At 44.1% G+C, this 22,282-nt stretch overlaps 1 protein-coding gene across 1 annotated transcript in view; it reads left to right on the forward strand.

Moving 5' to 3' along the window:
* Nucleotides 1–261: 261 nt before the first annotated feature.
* ERAL1 (Era like 12S mitochondrial rRNA chaperone 1) overlaps nt 262–22,282 on the forward strand; it is a 28,318-nt gene continuing 6,297 nt past the window's right edge. Inside the window, exons 1-7 of the mRNA XM_066599561.1 lie at nt 262–392; nt 1,985–2,149; nt 3,164–3,291; nt 4,980–5,057; nt 5,838–5,884; nt 13,568–13,629; nt 15,840–15,952. Of these exons, the coding sequence (XP_066455658.1) occupies nt 329–392; nt 1,985–2,149; nt 3,164–3,291; nt 4,980–5,057; nt 5,838–5,884; nt 13,568–13,629; nt 15,840–15,952 (657 nt within the window). The 5' untranslated portion in view covers nt 262–328. The remainder of the gene's footprint in view (nt 393–1,984; nt 2,150–3,163; nt 3,292–4,979; nt 5,058–5,837; nt 5,885–13,567; nt 13,630–15,839; nt 15,953–22,282) is intronic.

The following is a 22,282-nucleotide window of genomic DNA, read 5'->3' on the forward strand; positions in this document are numbered from 1 at the left end:
AAGGCCAGTTTCATTGTAACACGTCTGTAATATGGATCTGTGATATGACCCCTATACCAAGACTTCACTTTAATGCGCTCAACAACTAATAATCTGACAGCGTGTGATATAATTATCCATACAGGTATCTGTAAGGCTTGTAGAGTTGTGGCCACTGGTAATTAGCAGTATTACTGGAGTTTACTCTTGCCAAGAGTAAAGATGGCGCCCGTGTGCCGCCCTTGTCGTGTCGCGGGCATGACGTCACCAGCGAGACCACAAGCCGTGTACAATATGGCGGCGTCCATGAGCTCAGGCGTGATACCATAACCTCTGGCCGGTGATCGGGATGTGGTGTGCGGTGCTCAGGTCGGTCAGGGCTACCCGTGTCCTGGCGGAGAGGACAGCGGCAGGTTAGTGGCGGCGCACGGTGATGACGTAATGTGCTGCGATTTTTCTCGGAGGAGACTGCAGAAAACAAACTTGCGCTCCCCGCTGGGACTTGTAGTTCCGCAGCAACTTGCGAATAACAGGTGGTTTATGTTCTGCAGTAAAACATGAGGATTGGGTGTACTACCAACATGCTGTCAGACTACAACTCCCAGCATGCCCTCACTTGCTTGTGCAGGTGCTGTATTATCAGGGTCTTGGATCTCCTCTGCTTGCAGCTCTAGTGATCCTACATGTTAAGAGCTGCAAAATCCGTAACATTAGGGTTAGACTCCAGATTATTATTCCCAATTGAAGTCATTGGGGAAAATCCAGAATAACTTCTGCAGTAGAAATGGCCATACTGTATTCTGAAAGATCCGCTCCGCAGGTAAATCTCCACGCGGAGTATGCAGATGACATGTAGCGATAATCTGTCCGCGTACACATTATTATCAAGGGGCAACCAACATGTTAATTGTGGCCACGAGCAGATTTTCTGTCCATGTTAAACCACCCTTAGGCCCCCTGTCCACAACCAGATATTTGCTGCGGAATCCGCTGTGGGCGTCTGCACCGTGAATCCACAGCATATAGCGCCAATAGCATCCCATGGGAAAGCGATTCTTCCTCCACACTTGTGGAAACCAATAGCGGTTTACGTAAGCAGAGGAAAAATCGCAGCATGCTCCATTTTTCCGCACGGACTGCTTCCATTGAAGTCAATAAAAGCTGTCCGATCCGCGGCCCTTCTGCAATGATGTTGCGGAAAGGTCGCGGATTCCGCGTCATCGCTAGGCAATGACGCAGGGAAAGCCGTTTAAAAGAAAAATCTGTACTGCGCATGTCCCGACGCCTCGCTGTGCAACCATCCACAGTACAGATGAAAGCGACAAGGTATGCGCGGACGCCGCTGCTCCCACGGCTGGATTCTGCATGTGTGAAGGAGCCCTCAGTGTAGCCTCAGACAAGTGTAAGCGTATTTGCGCGTGCCTGAGCGCTGTGTATTTTATTGCACTTTTTGCGACTGCATGGCATGTTCATTTGCGTGTGGCAAACAGATGCACTGATTGAGATGGCTAATTAGTCTTTAATAAGTTCCAGATGTGTTTTTTTTTTTTTGCACAATTAGGCTGCATTCACACGACTGTATATCGGCTCGGTTTTCACGCTAAGTCGATATACGGTGTCCTCATCTGCAGAGGGGGGAGGATGGAAGAGCCAGGAGCAGGAACTGAGCTCCCGCCCCCTCTCTGCCTCCTCTCCGCCCCTCTGCACTATTTGCAATGGGGAGAGGCGGGATGGGGGCGTGGCTAAGCTCCGTGAATCCGAAGAGATTGTTGTGAAAATCTGGAGCGACTGGTACGACACCGCCACCCACGCCCAAGTGCTTGATTGGATGGATGAATGAGCAGCTTTTTCTCTTACCCATGCCCTTCCCAATATACCATTCGGCAAACTCAGTATTTGCATATTTGCTGATTTTCTGCCGCGTCTAAATCCTTTTGTCCATATAGTGTATATCTAATGTCTTTACAGTCCTTTAACTCTTTTATTATTCTTTCTTTTCTTCCAGGAAGTGTCATACTCCTAAAGAAGAGGGAACATCAAAGGATTAACAGATTTGCCGCATGTCTATATGCAAGAGATTCTGCGATTGGAACTTTGTTGGGGGTGAACCAACATATTCCGGACAATGAACTTCTCAGCCCACAAGCGCCAGCTGCCTCCTTTAATAAAGGTGAATGTGTGTGTTCACTCTGATGAAGACCCCTGATAGATACGCATCCATCGCCCATAAGCTCCCGTGTTTCTAAAAAAAGCAGATATGTTTTTTGGGTTTTTTTTGCGAGATGCCTCTGGATAGAGTACTTTAGCTGACTACATTACTCTACCCGGCAATACAAAGAGCATTCTGCCCCAATGGAGGTCAAGTGGACAGCCTTTTGGCCTTTCATCGGGTAAATGGGATCAATGGATACGTTTAATATATATGCTGGGATATATCTTAGAGATATTCCCGTAGTATCAAGTTATTCCCTATCCACAGGATCTGGGATAACTGTCTGATTGATGGAGGTCTGACTGCTGGGACCTGCACCGATGTTAAGAATGGGGCTCCCGAAGACCCCTGAATGATTGAAGTGGCAGCTATTCATCTTCACTTAGACCATCTTGATCAGATTCTAATAACTATCAACTAAAGCTGGCTGCACAGTAGTGGATTTGCGTTGTGGAATCCGCAGCGGGCGTCCGCAACACGATCTGCAGCAAATGCCATTTGTAACATGCTATGCAAAAGTGCTTCTTCCTGCATGCGAGTGGAAATGGATTGCAATTTCTGCTCGTGGAGGAAAAAAAATCGCAGCATGTTCCATTTTAGTGTGGATTCCGCACGGACGTCTTCCATTGAAGTCAATGGAAGCTGTCCGACCCACGGACCATCTGCAATTGACGTTGCAGATAGGTCGCAGGTACCCGGGTCATTGCCTAGCGACAGAGCGGGGAAAATAAACATTTGAAGAAAAAAAATCTGTACTGCGCATGCCCGGCGGCTCGCCGTCCGCACCATCCATAGTACACATAATGAAGAAAGAAGACCGGTATGTGGGATCGCCAGCGTAATCCAGCTCTGCCCTGTGCAGACGGCCTAATGCTGTTGTCCGCTTTACAAATAATGTTGCACCACCCTTTGTCATTTGTGTTCTTTTCCTGATTTTTGCAATTCAGACAAAATATTTCATTATGCTTGCAGCTGACCAAGACAGTTTATTAAAGCATGCTCCGGACCAGCCAGAGAACCCCAAAGTCCTGAAACTTGCTATTATAGGAGCTCCCAATGCTGGAAAATCAACTCTATCCAACCAGCTTCTGGGCAGAAAGGTAAAGAGCATAATCTATATATCAGTCTTATATTTAAGATGTACATCATGTTATATGTACTGTTACTGAGAAGAATTCTGAGGTCATCAAGGGGTTCCCCAGCTTTAAAGAGTACATTATGCAATATGCTAATTAGTTGTCCTACTACCAAAACAGCTCTGACCTGTTGAGGCACAAACTCCACGAGACCTTTGAAGGTGTCCAGTGGTTTCTGGTACCAAGACGGTAGCCACAGATCCTTTAAGTTCTGTAAGTTGCAAATTGTTAGACCAGGGACCTTCTACCAATATTCTGTGCTCCATTTCTGAGACTCGTGTCTGTAGTAGCTGCTTTCGAAGGCACAATGGCGCTTGAACCATATTGCAGGTTCACTTAACCCTTTCACACCAGGGTCTGTATCAAGTGGGATCAGAAGCCAAGCCTGCTCCATACATGGCCGATGTCTGCTTTTTTTAACAACTGACACCCGGCTGCAATCCGCGATCACGCCAATGTTAAGTCTTTAAATGCTGCTGTCAGTTCTAACAGTATCTAAATCCCCCACTTGAGATACAGGGGTCCCAAACGGGTCCCCCCACAATGAGCTTGCGAGGTGCCGTTCAGGACTTATAGAAGCTAGCTGCCTTCTCAAGGCTCCCAGGGCTTCCATTCCTTTCTAAGTGTTAAGATGTGCCTGAAGCAAATTTTGATACAATGCAGGCAGAAATGCCATATACTGCAATACTGAAGTATTGCAGTTTTCGTATAAGTAATTAAACAATTGCAAGTTTAAGTTCCCATTGAGTGACTATGGGGAAAAAAAAGTCTAAATAAGTTAAAAATTAATATTGTAAACCTTTTTCCCATATTTATTAAAAAAAACAAACAACATACTTGGTATTACCAATTGAAAGTCCAATCTATCAAAGTAACGCAGTATTTATCCCGTGTGGTGAACGTTGTCAGAAAAATAAATACACAACAGCAGTTTTCCCTTTTTTTGAAGGGGGTCATACAGTATCCAAGATTTCCGCTTATGGGCAGGAAAAAAAGATTTTGTATAGCATTCTATAGAAGGTACTTGCTGTTGAATTCGAAGGCGGATGCCCGCTCTGGATTTCGCAATGCAAATCCGTCCGAGTGCAGGTGGCCTTACCTAGGATTTATTATGGGCTGGCAGGATATGGATGAATAGCGTCCATATGTCAACTTGTTGCACACGTGTTTCTTCATAATCTATTTTAATGAGAACAGAGGACCTCCTTTAACTCCTTGAATGACTGACATAAAGCCTTCTTTTGTCTGCGTGGTTCTGCTGCAGCTGGACAGTCTGTTGTGCAGTTTTAGTGCTAAATCAAACTGCAGCTGCTGCAGAAACTCTTCATAAAAAGACAAAGGAGCTTGAGGTGTTTAATGCGTAGCACTGTTCCCTAATTTTTGCTGAGTGTTGAGTACTTCAGTTCATTGACATTACATATGGACCAAAGTAGCAGGGGAGCAGGGCAAACCAACAAGGAGACATCCTGAAAGTAGTCCCTACTGTTGTTGCATCACTACCAGCTGAGGGCAGCCGACAACTAAAGATATTTAGAATTGTGTCATTCTGTCATCAAAATATACTCATTAACTGTTTTAACATACATGTATGAAGACTTTTACATATTTAGTGCTTCACTGGTTGACTGACTAAAATCCTCTTGTGTATGTAGCTTTTTCCGGTATCCAGTAAAGTGCACACCACACGCTGCAGAGCACAGGGCATCCTTACAGAAGGGGACACCCAGATGGTAAGGACCACTTAGTCATCATTCTGATTATATCTGGAGTGCATAAAAGGCTGAATAACTTTGTAAAGGCAGTGGGAGTTTGATCTTCCTACTTCAGTGCTGGTCTCCAAGTTGTCGCTCTCCAGATGTTTCAAAACTACAACTCCCAGCAAGCTTTGAACTGTGGTGTTGTAACCGCTGCAGAGCCTAAAGTCTTATAGCGAACATGTCAGCACCTTTGAGCCCCATAAACTACATTATGGTACTCAAAGATCAGTGAACAGGGGTCCTTGAGCTGCTTTGTATTCTCAATGGATCCCCATTCCAACACTGTACCCCCTAAAAATTAGCAGGCACACAGCAGGACTCTTTTCAGAAGGCTATGTGCATGCGCTCTCCCATAGAGATCAAAGAGGGAAAGGTGCATGCACGCAACCTTCTGAAAAGAGTCCCGCTGTGTGCATGAGCTTATTTCTTGGGAGCGCAGCACTGGAATGGGTGAGTATAAAAAAATCAGTTCCTGGACCCCCTGTTCCCTGATCTTTACACCCCATAAAGTAGTTTCCGGGGCTCAGAGGTGCTGACTGGTTCCCTTTAAGTTCCATATCTTACAATTATTGCTTAGTTTGTTTGCTTGTTATGGTGGTTATAATGGTCTATACTTTTTTTGCATTGTGTTTTAGATTCATTTGTGTGGGTGTAGGAACAATGCTTGTAGCACCGAGTGATTACTAGATGGCGTTTTTTAATGTTCTATAGATGTGCTTGTAAAAACACTTAATGTATTATGTTGTGTTTTAGATCCTTCTAGATACTCCTGGTATGGTCAATTCTGTAAGAGCCAACAGGTGAGCCGACACTTTTTTCTTTTCATTGTAACTTGTGAAATGTTTGTATTTCATGGACAGCGCTGCATATGATTCAGTTCTGCCCCCCTCCCCTCCAAAAAATACCCTGTAACTAAAAAAAACTGCAAGAAATACTGCTAAATTCGGTGTGTGACTCTAAGACCCCCTGCATGTGACTTCCCAGCTGCAGATACTATTCTACAGTAATGGTACCACCTCATTGCTCTGAGAGACTTTATGGTCAAACCCTTTTCGCTGTCCGTTAGCACTATGGTAAGGCCGGGCTCACACGAGTGGGTTGGATTCTGCGTGCAGATATCCGCAGAGAAAGACAACGGAATGATTGCAGAAACGAATTACGTATGACCACGTATGCGTGCATTTTTCCGCGTGGAAGTACAGCGTGTCTGCAAAGAAGAAGAAAGATCGCAAGCAGGAAATGACATCTGAAAGTTGCCCAACCCCCTGGAAACACCTTTTATCACTCAGGCGACGTTCTCGTGTGCTGTCATGGTGAGGGCTCTTCTGAGAGCCTTCAGATCAGAATACTCCTCTATATGCTTGGCTGATTTATACTATTTATTTTGGAAGTAGTAAAAATCATTTAAAGAAAAACCAAACACTTATTCTTGAGGAAGAGCCCAGAAGAACAAGCAGAGGTTGCTGATAGCAGTCTGGATGGTGTGTTGCTCCCCAGACTCTGTCCTGCATTGTCTTCCCGCAAATTCCCACTTTCTTTATTCCATTTGTATCTTGTCTCCTAGGAATGTGTGTACAAATCCACGTACATACGCAATGTAATTGCGTATGGACTGTGGATCGAACGCATCCATAGAGATCAATGAAGCGCATTTGTGCGGAATCTGCAGTAAAGTGGAGTATGCCGCGATTCTTCTTCTGCTCGCAGAATCCACAATTACTGCCTGCAAGTGTGCGTGAACCAGCGAAAGTCAATGCATTGCAATGCCCGCGTATCATACGCACAGTAGGCGATTGCACAATCCGCAATTCAAATCCAGTCATGTGAGATCCCCTCCTAAGAGTCATATACTCAGTGTAGACCAATTCTATGCTAACATACAGTGAGATAAAATTAATAAATCTCGCTAATTGTAGGCTGGGTTCACACAGGGCAGAATTGCCCCGGAATTTCTGTGCGGTAAATCCGCATGGCAATTCTGCCTGCGGCTCCTAATCCCAGGAGCAGCCAGCATGCTGCAGCCAAGCCGCATGAAAACTGTGATTTTTGTGAACTCTTTTCTCTTTTCCGCAGCGGCTTCTCTATCGGGAGAGAAAGTCACAGCAGAATGCCAACGGTAAAACCGCTCCAAAAGCCGCAGCTAAAGGCCAAAGGCTGCGAGTTTTAAAGCTGCGTTTTTTTTCAGTGCGGCCATTCCGTGAGAATTCCACTGAAGTTCCGCCCCATGCGACCCCAGCCGTATAGCGCCAACTTATTCTGCAGTGCTTTCAGATAATTAATTTATTTATTTACGTGCCGTGGTCTTGGTCCTTTGGTTGTAGTGACAAGAACCATGAACCCTGAAGTGTGCCTTTTAGAGATGAGCAAATGTACTCGGTTCGGGTGTTTTTGGACTCGAGCACCGCTTTTTCCGAGTAACTGACTACTCGGACGAAAAGATTCGGGGTGCGTGGGGGGTTGCAGAGGGAAGTGGGGGGGGGGGGGGGGTGAGAGCGCTCACCCCCGGCGCCCCCCCGAATCTTTTCAGCTGAGTAGTCAGTTACTCGGAAAAAGCGGTGCTCGAGTCCAAAAACACCCGAACCGAGTACGCTCGCTCATCTCTAGTGCCTTTACATTCTAGACAATAATGTGCCGCCAACGATGTGATAATATATGATAGGAAAAATGTCCAGGTTATCCACCGGATTTAAAGAATGGATTGAAAAACAGATACTTTATTCAAAATCCTAAAAAAAAAATATCATGGTGTATATCAAAGAGGACCACGATGAAATAAAAAGAAAAGTTTATGAATATTTTTTTCTTCATGTTTCTGGTGTCATTCAGCACCCTAAGGCTTTTTACCACGATTACCAATGGGGCCTCGGAGACATGCGCTTGAACGTGGCGTTTTCTAACACCACGATTTTCGAGCGCAGTCTGCTCTATTTTACTGCGTTTTCGCACTTTTTAAAGCACCCCATCACAGTGATTCCAAGAAGCACGAAAAATTAGAACATGCCATGAAAAAATCACTCATATATATGACTCCATTCAAAAGAATGAGTTCATATTCAGGTGAGATTTGTGGGTCTTGCAACGCACAAATTTCGCGCTATTTTCTAAGGGTCGTGCTGTAATTGTGCCGGTCTTACATTTTACTCTCTGCTTCCTCTGGCTGGTCCTATAGCAGTTTATAAAACGTTTTGTACAAAGTCCTATCCATTACGATGATTGTACCGCTTTGATTCGTTTACTTCCCTGTCCGTGGGGATCTTGGAGCGGAATGTATTTTGGGTAGGGTCGCCCACTAGATTTTCCCAAGTAGCGGTGTATCTAACCTGGCCGGAGATCAATAAGACATATTTACATGAATCAATAGGTTTTGTCAGGCCAGCTTAAGGGCTTCGCTTCACAGAGGCGATCGATGCTCGGAGGGGATGTAGTTACTGCCACATTACTGGTGCTTTAGGGAACCAATAAACACAGCAAATCACCGTATATAAAATCACAAATATTGGTTCCCAGGCTCCAGCAGGAAGACCTCCTTAATGTGTCTTATTATATACTGCAGCTAAGGAGAAACTAATGGGAATATCTTAATAGTAATCATTAAGGAGTCGTTTAGGCTCGCTCATAAACCGGTTTTCACAGGCAATGCCAAGTATTGCGCATAAGCTTGAATATGTCTGGGTGATGGCGTAGCGATAGATGTCAGAAATCAAGACACCGATGTATACATCCCTCTGAGGGTGGTTTCATAGACTCACGAAAATCGCACAATGCGAGAGTCAGTAAAAAAAAAAAAGCAGATTATTAATGATTTAGGCCCAATGTCCCCAGGGAAAATAGATTTATTAAATCCGCCCGGGTCTCCCGCACGCGTGATCCGTGCCCATAGGGAATCATTGGGCACCCGCAGGTAATTAAAGACCTGCGCGTGTCAATTTCCCCAGAGTGCACACATGGAAAAACAACCGCAGCATCCTTCATTTTTGTGCGGTTGTCAGTTGAAGTCAATGGAAGCCGTCTGGATCCACAGCATAGATGCAACTGTCACTGAGTCCGTGACATGGACCTTTGGGAGGAGAAAAAAAAAAGACAGCACGGCACATGCGCCCGGGATGCCGCCGGCGTCCCGAGTGCATCCCTTGTGCAGAAGAAAGAAGATCCGGCTGCCACATAGGAGAGCCCTGCAGCGTCCGGACAGGTAAGTATTAGAGATGAGCGAGCGTACTCGGCCACGCCCCTTTTTCGCCCGAGTACCTCGATTTTCGAGTACTTCCGTACTCGGGCGCAAAAGATTCGGGGGGGCGCCGTGGGTGAGTAGGGGGTTGCAGCGGGGAGTGGGGGGGAGAGGGAGAGAGAGAGGGCTCCCCGCTGCTACCCCCTGCGCCGCCACGCCTCCCCCCGGCGCCCCCCGAATCTTTTCACCCGAGTACTGAAGTACTCGAAAATCGCGGTGCTCGATCGAGTAATTACTCGAAATGAGTACGTTCGCTCATCTCTAGTAAGTATATTGTATTTTTTGGCCTCATGTCTGCGGGCCGGGTGGAGTCCGCTGCAGGATTCTGCAGAGGGAAACTGTGCAGGCCGTGGACATGAGGTCTTAGAATGGTTTCCTTCCTGTCTGTAATGTTGCGCGAGCACAAAATCGCGGCATGCTCTATTTTTCTGCTATGTGCAATTTTTATTTTATTTACTTATTTTTTTTAAAATCTCCCATGTTTCCCTATGGAGCCTATTTTTTTTTTTTTTTTTTTTACCGCAACGCAACATTGCAATGCGATTTCAACATCAGAAAAAAACCTCAACAAAATTGCGAGCGGCAGCGATGATTTTGTAAGAAAAAGCAGCGCTGATGCTAAAAAATGGCGTGGAAAAATGTGCTTTTTTTCCCGCAATCTTCTCGCAGCAAAATTGCAATCACCTGTGTGAAACTAGCCTGACTGAGGCCACAGTCACACGGGCGAGCACGATTTCACACTTGCCAACAATGCAAAGCATTTTTTATTAAAAAACGCGTCGCTTCAGTGTAATTGCGATCCTCACTTGTGTGTTGGGACTGCAAGTGTTTCCCCTTTGAATCCCATTGAAAACAATGGGCGAGGCGTTCTGAGGGAACACGTAAATCGCTTCTGTGAATGAATCCATTCAAAAGAATGGCTTTCATAGTGGTGCAGATTATAGCATGGAGACCCGACCGTATTCTATTCATTGCCTAATATTTTATGTATAAAACGCAAAATATATTTGCTTGTGTCGTATACACATCCACAGTTCTGGTCTGACTTGAGTGAAATTTTGTATACATATTCTCCAGCACCGGGCGACGAATACTGGCAGAATTAAAAATCGAAAGCTCACCGACTTCCCCTGTAATTTTTGTTGCCAATAGCAACCAATCACAGCTGAGCTTTCATTTCTTCAGCTAAAAAAACGAAAGCTGCGCTGTGATTGGTTGCTAGAAGCTCAGCTCTCGTTTCTTATACCGCTGAGGTAAAATGAAAGCTGCACTGTGATTGGTTGCTATGACATTAATGAACATTTCAGCTAAAAGAGATATTACTAACGATGATTGCACGTAAGGTTGATGTACCAATGGCTCAGCGCCTCACAATCAAAATGTTTGACAGACGAATGATTTGGGACCGCTGCAAAATGGCGTAGTAACGTCAGTTATTATATAGAAGTAACTTTGAAAGCCCAATTTTTTTTTTTTTTTATACCCAGTCCCCGTGCTTAAAGCCCCATGCAACGCACACGTGTATAACCTAGTTGTATATATTTTTGCACCACTTATATTAGTGATTGGTTACTTATCTGCAGAAAGATTAAAAAAGTTTTCTTTAACCCCTTCCCTCCCCATGACGTAAGGGTACGTCATGGGAGCGGGGTACTTCCCGCAAAATAACGTACCCTTACGTCATAGGAATAGCGCAAGATCATGACTGAACCGGCTGTCAGTCATAGCCAGCCTCCCGCTGCAGCAGCGGGGGTGCATCGGAGATGCGCTCCCCCCCCCCCCCCTGCTGTTAACCCCTTCCCTGCTGCGATCTATATAGATTGCAGCATGGGAAGGGTTTACAGAGGGAGCACGCTCCCTCTGTGAAGTTTCCGGGCTCTCGCGATATAATGGCAGAGAGCCCGACCTGTTGCCATGGCAACAGGACGCCAGATACTAGTATCCTGTGTTGCCAGTGCCTGTGATCGCTGTATGAGCGATAAGGCATGGCAGGACAGAACTCCTGCCATGCCTTATCACAGCGATCATCAGTGCTGTGCTTTAAGTCCCTCAGAGGGAATTAGATGGTGTAGAAAAAAAAAATAGATAATAAAAATGTGCAAAAAAGAAAAATGTTAAAAAAACCATTTTTTGTGCTTTTTCTCATATTAGCATAAAAAAGTAAGAAAAAATTAAAATGGCACATATTTGGTATTGACGCGTCCGTAACGACGTGAACAAAAAGTTGAACACGCTTTTTATTTTGTACGGCAAAAAGCGTAAAAAAAAAAAAAAGAGGCAAAATGCTAATTTTTAGCATTTTGCCTCCAAAAAAATGCAATAAAAGTGATCAAAAAGCCGTATATTGCCCAAAATGGTACCAATAAAAACTACAGCTTGTCTTGCAAAAAATAAGACAAATATACATAGAAAAATATAAAAGTTACAGGACTTTGAATGCAGAAAAAAAAAAGATTTCCAAAAAAAGGGTTTTTATTGCAGAAAAGTGAAAAAACCTTAAAAAAAATACGTTTTGGTATCGTTGTAACCGTACTGACCCGCAGAAAAAATGTAATGTATCATTTATGCTGCATGATTAACGCTGTAAAAAAAAACAAACGAAAATCTATGGCAGAATTGATGCGCTTTCTCTCCCTGTTATCATAAAAAAAATAATAAAAGTTTTACAATATAGCTTATGTACCCAAAAATGATACCATCAAAAACCGCAGTTCACCACGCAAAAAACAAGCCCTTATACAGCCGCGTTGACACAAAGGTAAAAAAATTATGGCTTTTGAAAAATGGAGATGAAAATCCGCCAAAAAATCGTTGCATCCTTAAGCCCAAAATAGGCCATGTCATTAAGGGGTTAAAGGCAAAATTCATGAGCACCGCCTTTTACAATGTAAAACAAAATACACTTTCATTTTCAAAGTCGGACTGACCGCCTGAAGGCAGCGCTGGTCATGGGTACCCAGAAGCACCAAACATAGAGGGGCTGCCTCCCTATTCTATCAGCTTGTTACTAGCGACATGTCTGAAGCGGCTGGCTCTCTAACATTTTTTAGATTCGGGGTCCAGGTGGGGCGTATTTGGCGCAGAATTTCTGTGCGACCCCCCCCCCCCCCCCTTCATTTGGAAATTCTGCGACATTTACAATAGCAGCAGAGTGGATGAGATTTTGAAAATCTCGCCCACGAGCTGCAGAAATAATCAACACAAAACCTGTGCGCAAATTGACATGCGGTTCGAGATTCAGTTCCGCCGCGTGTCCTTTTTATCACCGTTTCCAAATGTTGCGGGTTTGAAGGCAGGCTTTCCCGTTTTGGACATTCCTCTGCAAATCAGCCCCAATGTCAACCCAGCCTTATAGCTCATCGGCAAAGCCAGCCACCTTGGCCGTTTCTGCACAACCAGGGGTATGGGTGGACAGAGAAATAAGAGTACAGGGTGAAAGGGGAATACTGGGATGTGTGGCGTTTCCGTGTCGCCGGGATGTGTGGCGTTTCCGTGTCGCCGGGATGTGTGGCGTTTCCGTGTCGCCGGGATGTGTGGCGTTTCCGTGTCGCCGGGATGTGTGGCGTTTCCGTGACGCCGGGATGTGTGGCGTTTCCGTGACGCCGGGATGTGTGGCGTTTCCGTGACGCCGGGATGTGTGGCGTTTCCGTGACGCCGGGATGTGTGGCGTTTCCGTGACGCCGGGATGTGTGGCGTTTCCGTGACGCCGGGATGTGTGGCGTTTCCGTGTCGCCTGAGAGAATACTGCACCTATTATCAGGCCCAAGCGTTCCTCCGACCGCTCATTGCCCTACAATCAGGCTTTGCGAAGCGACCAACAACTAGTCTACGATCAAGCAAAAGCTCATTCAAGATATGAGTGTGTCATCCAGGGAAGCATAAAAATGCATGCTGCTCAGCCACACATCTCCTTGCGTAAAAGATCGTTCTTCCCCATACTGCAGATAACCTGCCCACATACACGGAGTTCATGAGCATTGACCGACATGCTCTTTGTCAGTCGGTGGCCAGTACCGTGGGCAGCTTATCTGGCTGTGTCGAAGGACCATAAGCCCTACCCAAGACCAGGAAGACCAGCACCTCGGCCGTCACACTGGAGGGTAGTCAGTCAGGAAAATCTGACCGTTTCTTGGATTAATACTACTTGTAAGGATGAAGAAAGTGTATACATTAATGTGCCGGGTTTATGTTCCACTTCACGTAGCAAGTAGCACAAGTTGTACGTTTTGTCCAAGTTTATATTTCTTTTTCTTCTTAGGCATAATCTGGAGAAAACCTTTCAGACGGACCCCTGGGAATCGGTGAAGCTGGCTGATGTAGGTAAGAAACGTCTATTCCTTACACTTCTCTTTGATGGTAATTTTTCATTTGATGCTGTATAAATACTTCATGCTAACTTATGAGGCAGAAAACATGTAGACATTTGCAGATACCAGCGGCTGTCTATGCTTGTAATGTATGTGCTCAAACGGAGTACATTCTCTTTATGTTTACCTATCTACATTGATCAGCCATACAATTAAAACCTAGTATGATGTAGAACCCCTTATGCCATTAAAATGGCTCTAAAGGCCCTTTTACACGGGACGATTATCGTTGGTGGTTGTTCAAAACCCTCTGCTCCCGCGAGGTTTTTAGCGATACTTGTCCTGTGTAAATGCATGCAGAGACTGAACGACTGGGCGAGAGTTGTTCAGTTTCAGCATGCTTGAAAACCGAATGACACATCATTCAGTGCAAACCGCAGCCGTTCAGTACTGGACGGCCGCTGCTTACAGTGAATGGAAAGGGGCGGGGGAGAGCAGGGAGAGAACTCCCCTCCCGCCACCCTGCCAGCCGCACTCGGTGATCCACCGATGCTCACTCCTGTGTAACAGCACAGGGGCAAAGATACACAAGGACTATTGTCAGGCATCATTGACATATTGACACTCGGCCTTAATCCACCCAGGTATTGACTTCACAAGTGCTCTGAAGGTGTCCAGCGGTATCTGGCACCAAGACATTAGTTGCAGATTCTTTAAGTTTTGTGAGTTGTGAGTTGGGGCTTCCATGGGTTGGACTTGCTTTTTCTAGCAAGCACCACAGATGCTCGATAGGACGACACCTTTCTATCATAGACCACATTAAGAGGTTGTGCCATGTTTGAAAGTCATCCACTGCCACAGAATAGCGTATAACTTTGAGATTGGGGATCTGAACGCTGGGACCGCCACCAAACTGGAGAACAGTTCTTTGGCACTTCCTGAAGTGGGGGCACTGGCGGTTACACTTATGCATCACAACTCCATTCATTTCATGGAACTACCAAGGATAGTTAAACAATGTACTAACACAGTTCCTATATAGGATTGGACCAAACGAGAGAACCTTCTCTTCACTGGGCGCCCATGATCCTGTCACTGGTTGGCAGATTGTCCTTTCTTTGACCACTTTTGGTAGGTACTAACCATTACATACCAGGAACATTTGACAAGACCTGGCGTTGGAGATGTTCTGATCCAGTCGACCAGCCATCACAGATTGGCCCATTTCAGAGTGACTCAGATCCTCATACTTGCCAGTTTTTCCTGCTTCCAACGCAACAATTTTAAGACCTGGCTGTTTACTTGCTGCCTAAATATCCCAACCATCGACAGGCGCCATTGTCATGAGATAATGTGTTGTTCAATTTACCCATTTTAATATTCTGGCTGATCAGTGTTTATGCTTAGAGATTTTAATCCCTTCATTTTTCTCAACATCAAACTAACAAGGTGCATTTACACGTAGCGAAATTGGTATGGATTTGACGCAGATCCACAGCAGACTTCACCCCTTCAATTGAAAGGGTGAGATGGGTTGTGGATATGGATTTTTCATGCAGATGTGCACCATAATTCACAGCGCAAAATGTTGCGGAATTTGGTGCGGATCCATACCAAAATCCACTACGTGCAAATGTACCCTACACAAGACCCAATGCCCACAGGTGGATCTAATTTGTGGAATCTGCGCAGAAGATCCGCAAATCAAGCTGCCCATAGGGATACATGGGCATCCGCAAATGAAATAAAGCATGCAGATTTGTTTTGAGGACCTTTTGGTCCGGAGGAAAAAAATCGCAGCATGCTTCATTTCAGTGCAGATCTCGCACAGACTGCTTCCATTGAAGTCAACGGGAGTCGTCCGATCTGTGGCCCGTCCGCAAAGCAATTGGGCACAGGCTGCGGATACCGTTCGAAAAAGAAAAAAAAAAAGTTTAAAAAAAAAGTATTGCGGCGGCGCTTCCGCACGCATCCACAGACCTGGAGGCAGGAGACCCGTACAGGTAACTGCAGTGTCCTCGGCCGTGTGCAGGGTCTGCCCGTGGACATGAGGCCTAACTCTCTCCCATCTCTGTCTTCATTTCCCTTTTCTTTCTCTTTCTCGCTCTTTATCACGCCTTTCTTTCCGTGATCTCTTGCACGCTCGCGCTCTCTCTCGTGATGTAATAAACAATATAACCTTGCATCACAGATGATTTTCGCTCTCTCGTATTCTCCTTGCAGTGTTGGTTTTGGTGGATGTTTCAGATAAGTGGATGAAGAGATTTTTGCACCCCGAGGTTCTCAAATGTCTTTTCAAGAACTCGCACATCCCCAGCATCCTTGTGCTAAACAAAGTAAGATCGCAAAATACACCTCCACTTTTTTTTCTCATTGTGTCTTTTCGCTAGATGCTTTTGGTGCTGGGTAGACGAGTCTCCTACCTCATTTACATGCCGTAATGTATTCTCGTTATGCAGGAAGTAATGAATTAAGTTCATTAGGTCATCCATCTTACTCTATGCAATCTCATTGTGAGTGAGCAAATGGGAAATGGATGATCAATCCTAACTGAGGCTCTCATCACTTTTCACAACTCCTGATCTATTGACCCGTCTCTGTACATTACAGGGGCATTTAGAATAATTGCCTGCTGATACTGGAATATCTGAGTAGTGGAATAGCACATGTTATAGGTCTGCTATCAGAGCTTCTACTACACTGTTTGGTTACAGGATTTGCAGTAAGATTGTAAATTCTGTATTCCTTTCGTCTGGCATCCAGTAATGTAGAAAAGTTGATAAATCGGCACAAAACTACATAACATTGAATTTCACAAAACCAGAAATATTTAGAAGACTCCCCATATGGTATCTGATTCTGTCCTCTACATTCTATCCTTTCAAATATGTTTTATATACAAAGTGGGCCACAGAATGGCTCCTTAGCAGCACACTGTTATGAAAGCTGTCTTTAGATACACTACCGTTCAAAAGTTTGGGGTCACATTGAAATGTCCTTATTTTTGAAGGAAAAGCACTGTACCTTTCAATAAAGATAACTTTAAACTAGTCCTAACTTTAAACAAATGCACTCTATACATTGCTAATGTGGTAAATGACTATTCTAGCTGCAAATGCCTGTTTTTTTGTGCAAAATCTACAAAGGTGAATAGAGGCCCATTTCCAGCAACTATCACTCCAGTGTTCTAATGGTACAATGTGTTTGCTCATTGGCTCAGAAGGCTAATTGATGATTAGAAAACCCTTGTGCAATCATGTTCACACATCTGAAAACAGTCTAGCTCGTTACAGAAGCTACAAAACTGACCTTCCTGTGAGCAGATTGAGTTTCTGGAGCATCACATTTGTGGGGTCAATTAAATGCTCAAAATGGCCAGAAAAAGAGAACTTTCATCTGAAACTTGACAGTCTATTCTTGTTCTTAGAAATGAAGGCTATTCCATGCGAGAAATTGCTAAGAAATTGAAGATTTCCTACAACGGTGTGTACTACTCCCTTCAGAGGACAGCACAAACAGGCTCTAACCAGAGTAGAAAAAGAAGTGGGAGGCCGCGTTGCACAACTAAGCAAGAAGATAAGCACATTAGAGTCTCTAGTTTGAGAAACAGACGCCTCACAGGTACCCAACTGGCATCTTCATTAAATAGTACCCGCAAAACACCAGTGTCAACATCTACAGTGAAGAGGCGGCTGCGGGATTTTGGGCTTCAGGGCAGAGTGGCAAAGAAAAAGCCATATCTGAGACTGGCCAATAAAAGAAAAAGATTAAGATGGGCAAAAGAACACAGACATTGGACAGAGGAAGACTGGAAAAAAGTGTTGTGGACAGATAAATCCAGGTTTGAGGTGTTTGGATCACAAAGAAGAACGTTTGTGAGACGCAGAACATATGAAAAGATGCTGGAAGAATGCCTGACGCCATCTGTTAAGCATGGTGGAGGTAATGTGATGGTCTGGGGTTGCTTTGGTGCTGGTAAGGTGGGAGATTTGTACAGGGTAAAAGGGATTCTGAATAAGGAAGGCTATCACTCCATTTTGCAACGCCATGCCATACCCAGTGGACAGCGCTTGATTGGAACCAATTTCATCCTACAACAGGACAATGACCCTAAACACACCTCCAAATTGTGCAAGAACTATTTACAGCAGAAGCAGGCAGCTGGTATTCTATCGGTAATGGAGTGGCCAGCGCAGTCACCAGATCTGAACCCCATTGAGCTGTTGTGGGAGCAGCTTGACCGTATGGTACGCCAGAAGTGCCCATCCAACCAATCCAACTTGTGGGAGATGCTTCTAGAAGCGTGGGGTGCAATTTCACAAGCTTACCTCAACAAATTAACAGCTAGAATGTCAAAGGTGTGCAATGCTGTAATTGCTGCAAAAGGAGGATTCTTTGACGAAAGCAAAGTTTGATGTAAAAACAATGTTATTTCAAATACAAATCATTATTTCTAACCTTGTCAATGTCTTGACTCTATTTTCTATTCATTTCACAACGCATGGTGGTGAATAAGTGTGACTTTTCATGGAAAACACAAAATTGTTTGGGTGACCCCAAACTTTTGAACGGTAGTGTATATAGATATAGATATATTGTGCCTGTTTCCCTGAAAATAAGACCTACCTTGAAAATAAGCCCTAGTATGATTTTTCTAGATTTTTGAGAATGCAGAATATTTTCGGGTTTTTGAGGATGCTTGAAGTTATAAGCCCTACTTCAGAATTGAGTCCTAGTTACAGTTAATAAAAAAGACAATGTAAATAGTTTCCAAGCAGCTATACATGTAAAAAAGTTAAATCTATTGGAGGAAAAATTAATATAAGACACTGTCTTAATTTTGGGGGAGACGGGGTGTAATATATATATATATCAGCCATTGAATAGTACAGGATGGGCCAAACAAAAGTAGGCCAGCATCAATCATACTCTATGAAAGCTGTCTAAGAGAAAATCTGTCTTTGTTGGCCATAGCGACCAATCATAGCACAGTTTTCATTTTACCTCAGCAATATAAGAAATGAAAGCTGCATTGTGATTGGTTGCTTTGGGAACTTAGGGCTCAGTCACACGGGCGCATCGGCACCTGTGTTACTGCAGCCAGCAGACAGACGTACCTGAAGACGGCCGTCTCTCTGCAGCGCCGGGAGTAAGAGCATATGACCGGCTCCATTGCCGGTCATGTGTTCTATGATCAGCGCTGGAGAGAGACGGCCGTCTTCAGGTACGGCCGTCTTCTAACTGTCAGTCACATGGGCGCATCGGCGCTGGTGTACGGGTGCCGATGCGCCCGTGTGACTGAGCCCTTAGGCTGTATGAGGGCTTGTTTTTTACAAGACAAGCTGTAGTTTTTATTGGTACCATTTTTGGGTACATATAATGCATTATGTAACTTTTTTTTATTACATCGTTTTTTGGAGGGGAAGGAGAGAAAAAAACTCCTCAATTCTGCAATTGTTTTTTACAGCCTTAATTATGCAGCATTAATGACATGCTAACATTTTTTCTGTATGTTGGTGTATGGACACTGCGATACCAAATATCTTTTTATTTTATTTATTTTTTTATAAATCTAGGAAAGGGGAGTACAATCACAGAAAATGGCCGTTACTTACTGGGTGAGGAGTGCATATAGATGCATCCTCCTCTCACCATGCAGGTAGCAGACTACCAAATGGAGGAGCCAATAACACCTGTGCAGGACACCGATAAAACACCCACTCACACTGCCTCCTGATAATGAGGGGGGTGGCTGCTTGGCGTACACTCCCGCACATAGTGGATACAGGGTGCCAGACCATTCTGATATATGTAGTTCACCATGCAGACCAGCAACCTATTAATGATGCCATAATAATTCGGCGGGTTGTCCTGCATTTCCATCAGTGGCCCACATTGGTACTGCCACCCTGGGCTCCCCCTGGAGTCTTAAAGCCACGCTGCATGTGAATGATAGATAATAAATGCAAGGCATTGGTTGGATGTTGGCCAAGATACATGAGCCCACTAACCACTTCACGGTTCCTTGCGTTGTAGTGGGTCCCTACACTATTAATCCCTAAACTATAGTTATATTTCCCCTTCTGTGATGCATTTATATCAGTGGCTTTAGGACTCCAGGGGGAGCCCAGGGTGGCAGTACCAATGTGGTTCACTGATGGAAGTGCAGGGCAACCCGCCGAACTATTGTGGCGTCATTAATAGGTGGCTGGTCTGCATGGTGAACTACATATATCAGAATGGTCTGGCACTTTGTATCTGTGATTGTTTTAATTTTTTTTTATATTTCCCCTTCTGTGATGCATAGGAAAGGAGTATATTTTTTAATAAAACCTTTTGAAACTTTTTTTTTTTTTTTTGTCCCATAGAGGACTTGTACTTGCAATCATTTGATCGCTCCTGCAGTATTTACATTATAACACAATCTTAAAGGCAATCTATCAAGCCACACCACAGGCATGACTTGATAGGCAATCAGCCATGGCAGCACTGGGGGACTTCAGAAGATCCCAGGCTGCAATGGCAACCAAACGGCACCTCACGATCTCTTTGTGGAGGATGGCCATTCGGCACCCCGCAAAGCAATAATTAGGGGGATTTAACCCCTTGAGTGGCGCGTTTCTCACCACCCTGTCAGACCCACCAGGGCAGGTTTTTTAAATGGTCTAATCATTGAATTTCAACTAATTTTGAGGTCGCGTTCTAAGAGCCATAACTTTTTCATTTTTCCATTGACCAGGCCATATGAGGGCTTGTTTTTTGCGGGGCAAGTTGTACTTTTGGATGGCATTATTTTTGGGTTAATATAATGTTTTGCATAACTTTTGTAAAAACATATGTAGGGAGATTGGGGGGGAAAAAAAGAAATTCTGCCATTTGTTTTTTGGATTTCATTTTTACGGCGTTCAGCGCGCAGAATAAATAATGTGATACCATTATTCCGAGTTAGCACGATTCCGGCGATACCAGCTTTATACAGTTTTTATGTTTTTTGCTATTTTTGTACATTTTAAGCATTTTTTTTTAAAGGTTTGCTTTTGTGTCGCCACATTCCAAGAGCCGTATTAATTTTATTTTTCCATTGCTGGCGCTCTAGAAGGCCTTGTTTTTTGCGGGATGAACTCCAGTCTTCATTTATCTATTTTTTTTGGAACATGTAAAATTTTGATCACTTTTTATTCCATTTTTTCTAGTGGCAAGATTAACAAAATCTGTAATTCTGGCATGTTTTTTATATTTATTTTTCACTGCATTCTCTGAGCAGTATAAATAATATATTAGTCATTCTTCAGGCCGGTACGATTATGTCAATACCAAATTGTAATAGTTATTCTTTTTCATGACTTTTTCACACTTAAAAAAAAAAAGTAATAAAAGTTTAAATCACCCTCCTTTTGCCATATCTATAATAAAAAAATCTAAATCCTAAAAGAAAAATACAAATTTGGTATCGCCGCGTCCGTAAATGTCTGATCTATCAAAATAGTGCATTATTTACCCCCCACAGTGAACATAGTCCGAAAAAAAAATAAAGAACGCCACAAATGCACTTTTTCAGTCACCCTGTCTCCCAGAAAAAATGCAATATAAAGCAAACAAAAAGTCGTATGTATTCCGGATTGGTACCAACATAAACTACAGGACATCCCGCAAAAAATGAGCCCTCACTTAACTATGTCGACGGAAAAGTAAAAAAGTTATTGCGCGCAGAAGATGCAGCAGAAAATAATTTTAAAAAATTAAATGTCTTTGAAAAAAATACAAGTACTACAGCAAAAAAAACTATACAAGTTTGGTATCATAGTAATCATACTGACCCATAGAATAAAGTTATCAGGTCATTTTTGTAGCAGATTGTGCGCCATAGAAACAAGACGCACTGAAAGATGGCGGAATGTCTTTTTTTTTTTTTTTTTTTTTTTTAACTCCACTTAGAATTTTGTAAAAGTTTTTCAGTACATTATATGGTACTTTAAATAGCACCAATGAAAAGTACAACTCATTACACAAAAAACAAGGCCTCATACAGCGACATCGATGGATAAATAAAGAAGTTATGATTTTTTTAAAACGGGGAAATGAAAAAAAGAAATGGGGGAAAAAAGAAAAAAAGGGGCCATGTCATTAAGGGGTTAAATGTACCAACGTCCTTCTCTGGGTCATTATGACGCACGGTTACCACATGTGTGATTTTATTTTAATTTTTTTACAAAGTAAAGGGAGACAAGTGTTTTTTTTATTTATTTTTTACTTTTTTTTTATTTTTGTCCCTTTAGGCCTCCTTCCCACGAGCGTGACGGCGTCCGCCGCATAATATTACGCAGTGAAGCCCGTCACGGCGCCCCCCAGAGCCCCTATACTTACCTGCGGGAGATAGCGTGAAATCGCTTCCCCGCCCACCGTCACCGCCCACCGCCGCCGCGTCACCGGCCGTGTCACGTGCACGGCCGGCCGTGTCACGTGACGCGGCCGGCCGTGTCACGTGACGCGGCCGGCCGCGTCATATGGCGTCATATGACGCGCGGCGGTGGGCGGGAAATCGTTTTTTCACGCTATCTCCCGCTGGTTACAGCGGGAGATAGCGTGAACGGACGGCTTCCATTGACTGCAATGGAAGCCGTCAGTGCGTACAGCCCATCCTCACCCGCAGAAAATAGAGCATGCTG

The sequence above is a fragment of the Eleutherodactylus coqui genome, chromosome 4, assembly GCF_035609145.1.
Source record: "Eleutherodactylus coqui strain aEleCoq1 chromosome 4, aEleCoq1.hap1, whole genome shotgun sequence".
NCBI lineage: Eukaryota > Metazoa > Chordata > Amphibia > Anura > Eleutherodactylidae > Eleutherodactylus > Eleutherodactylus coqui.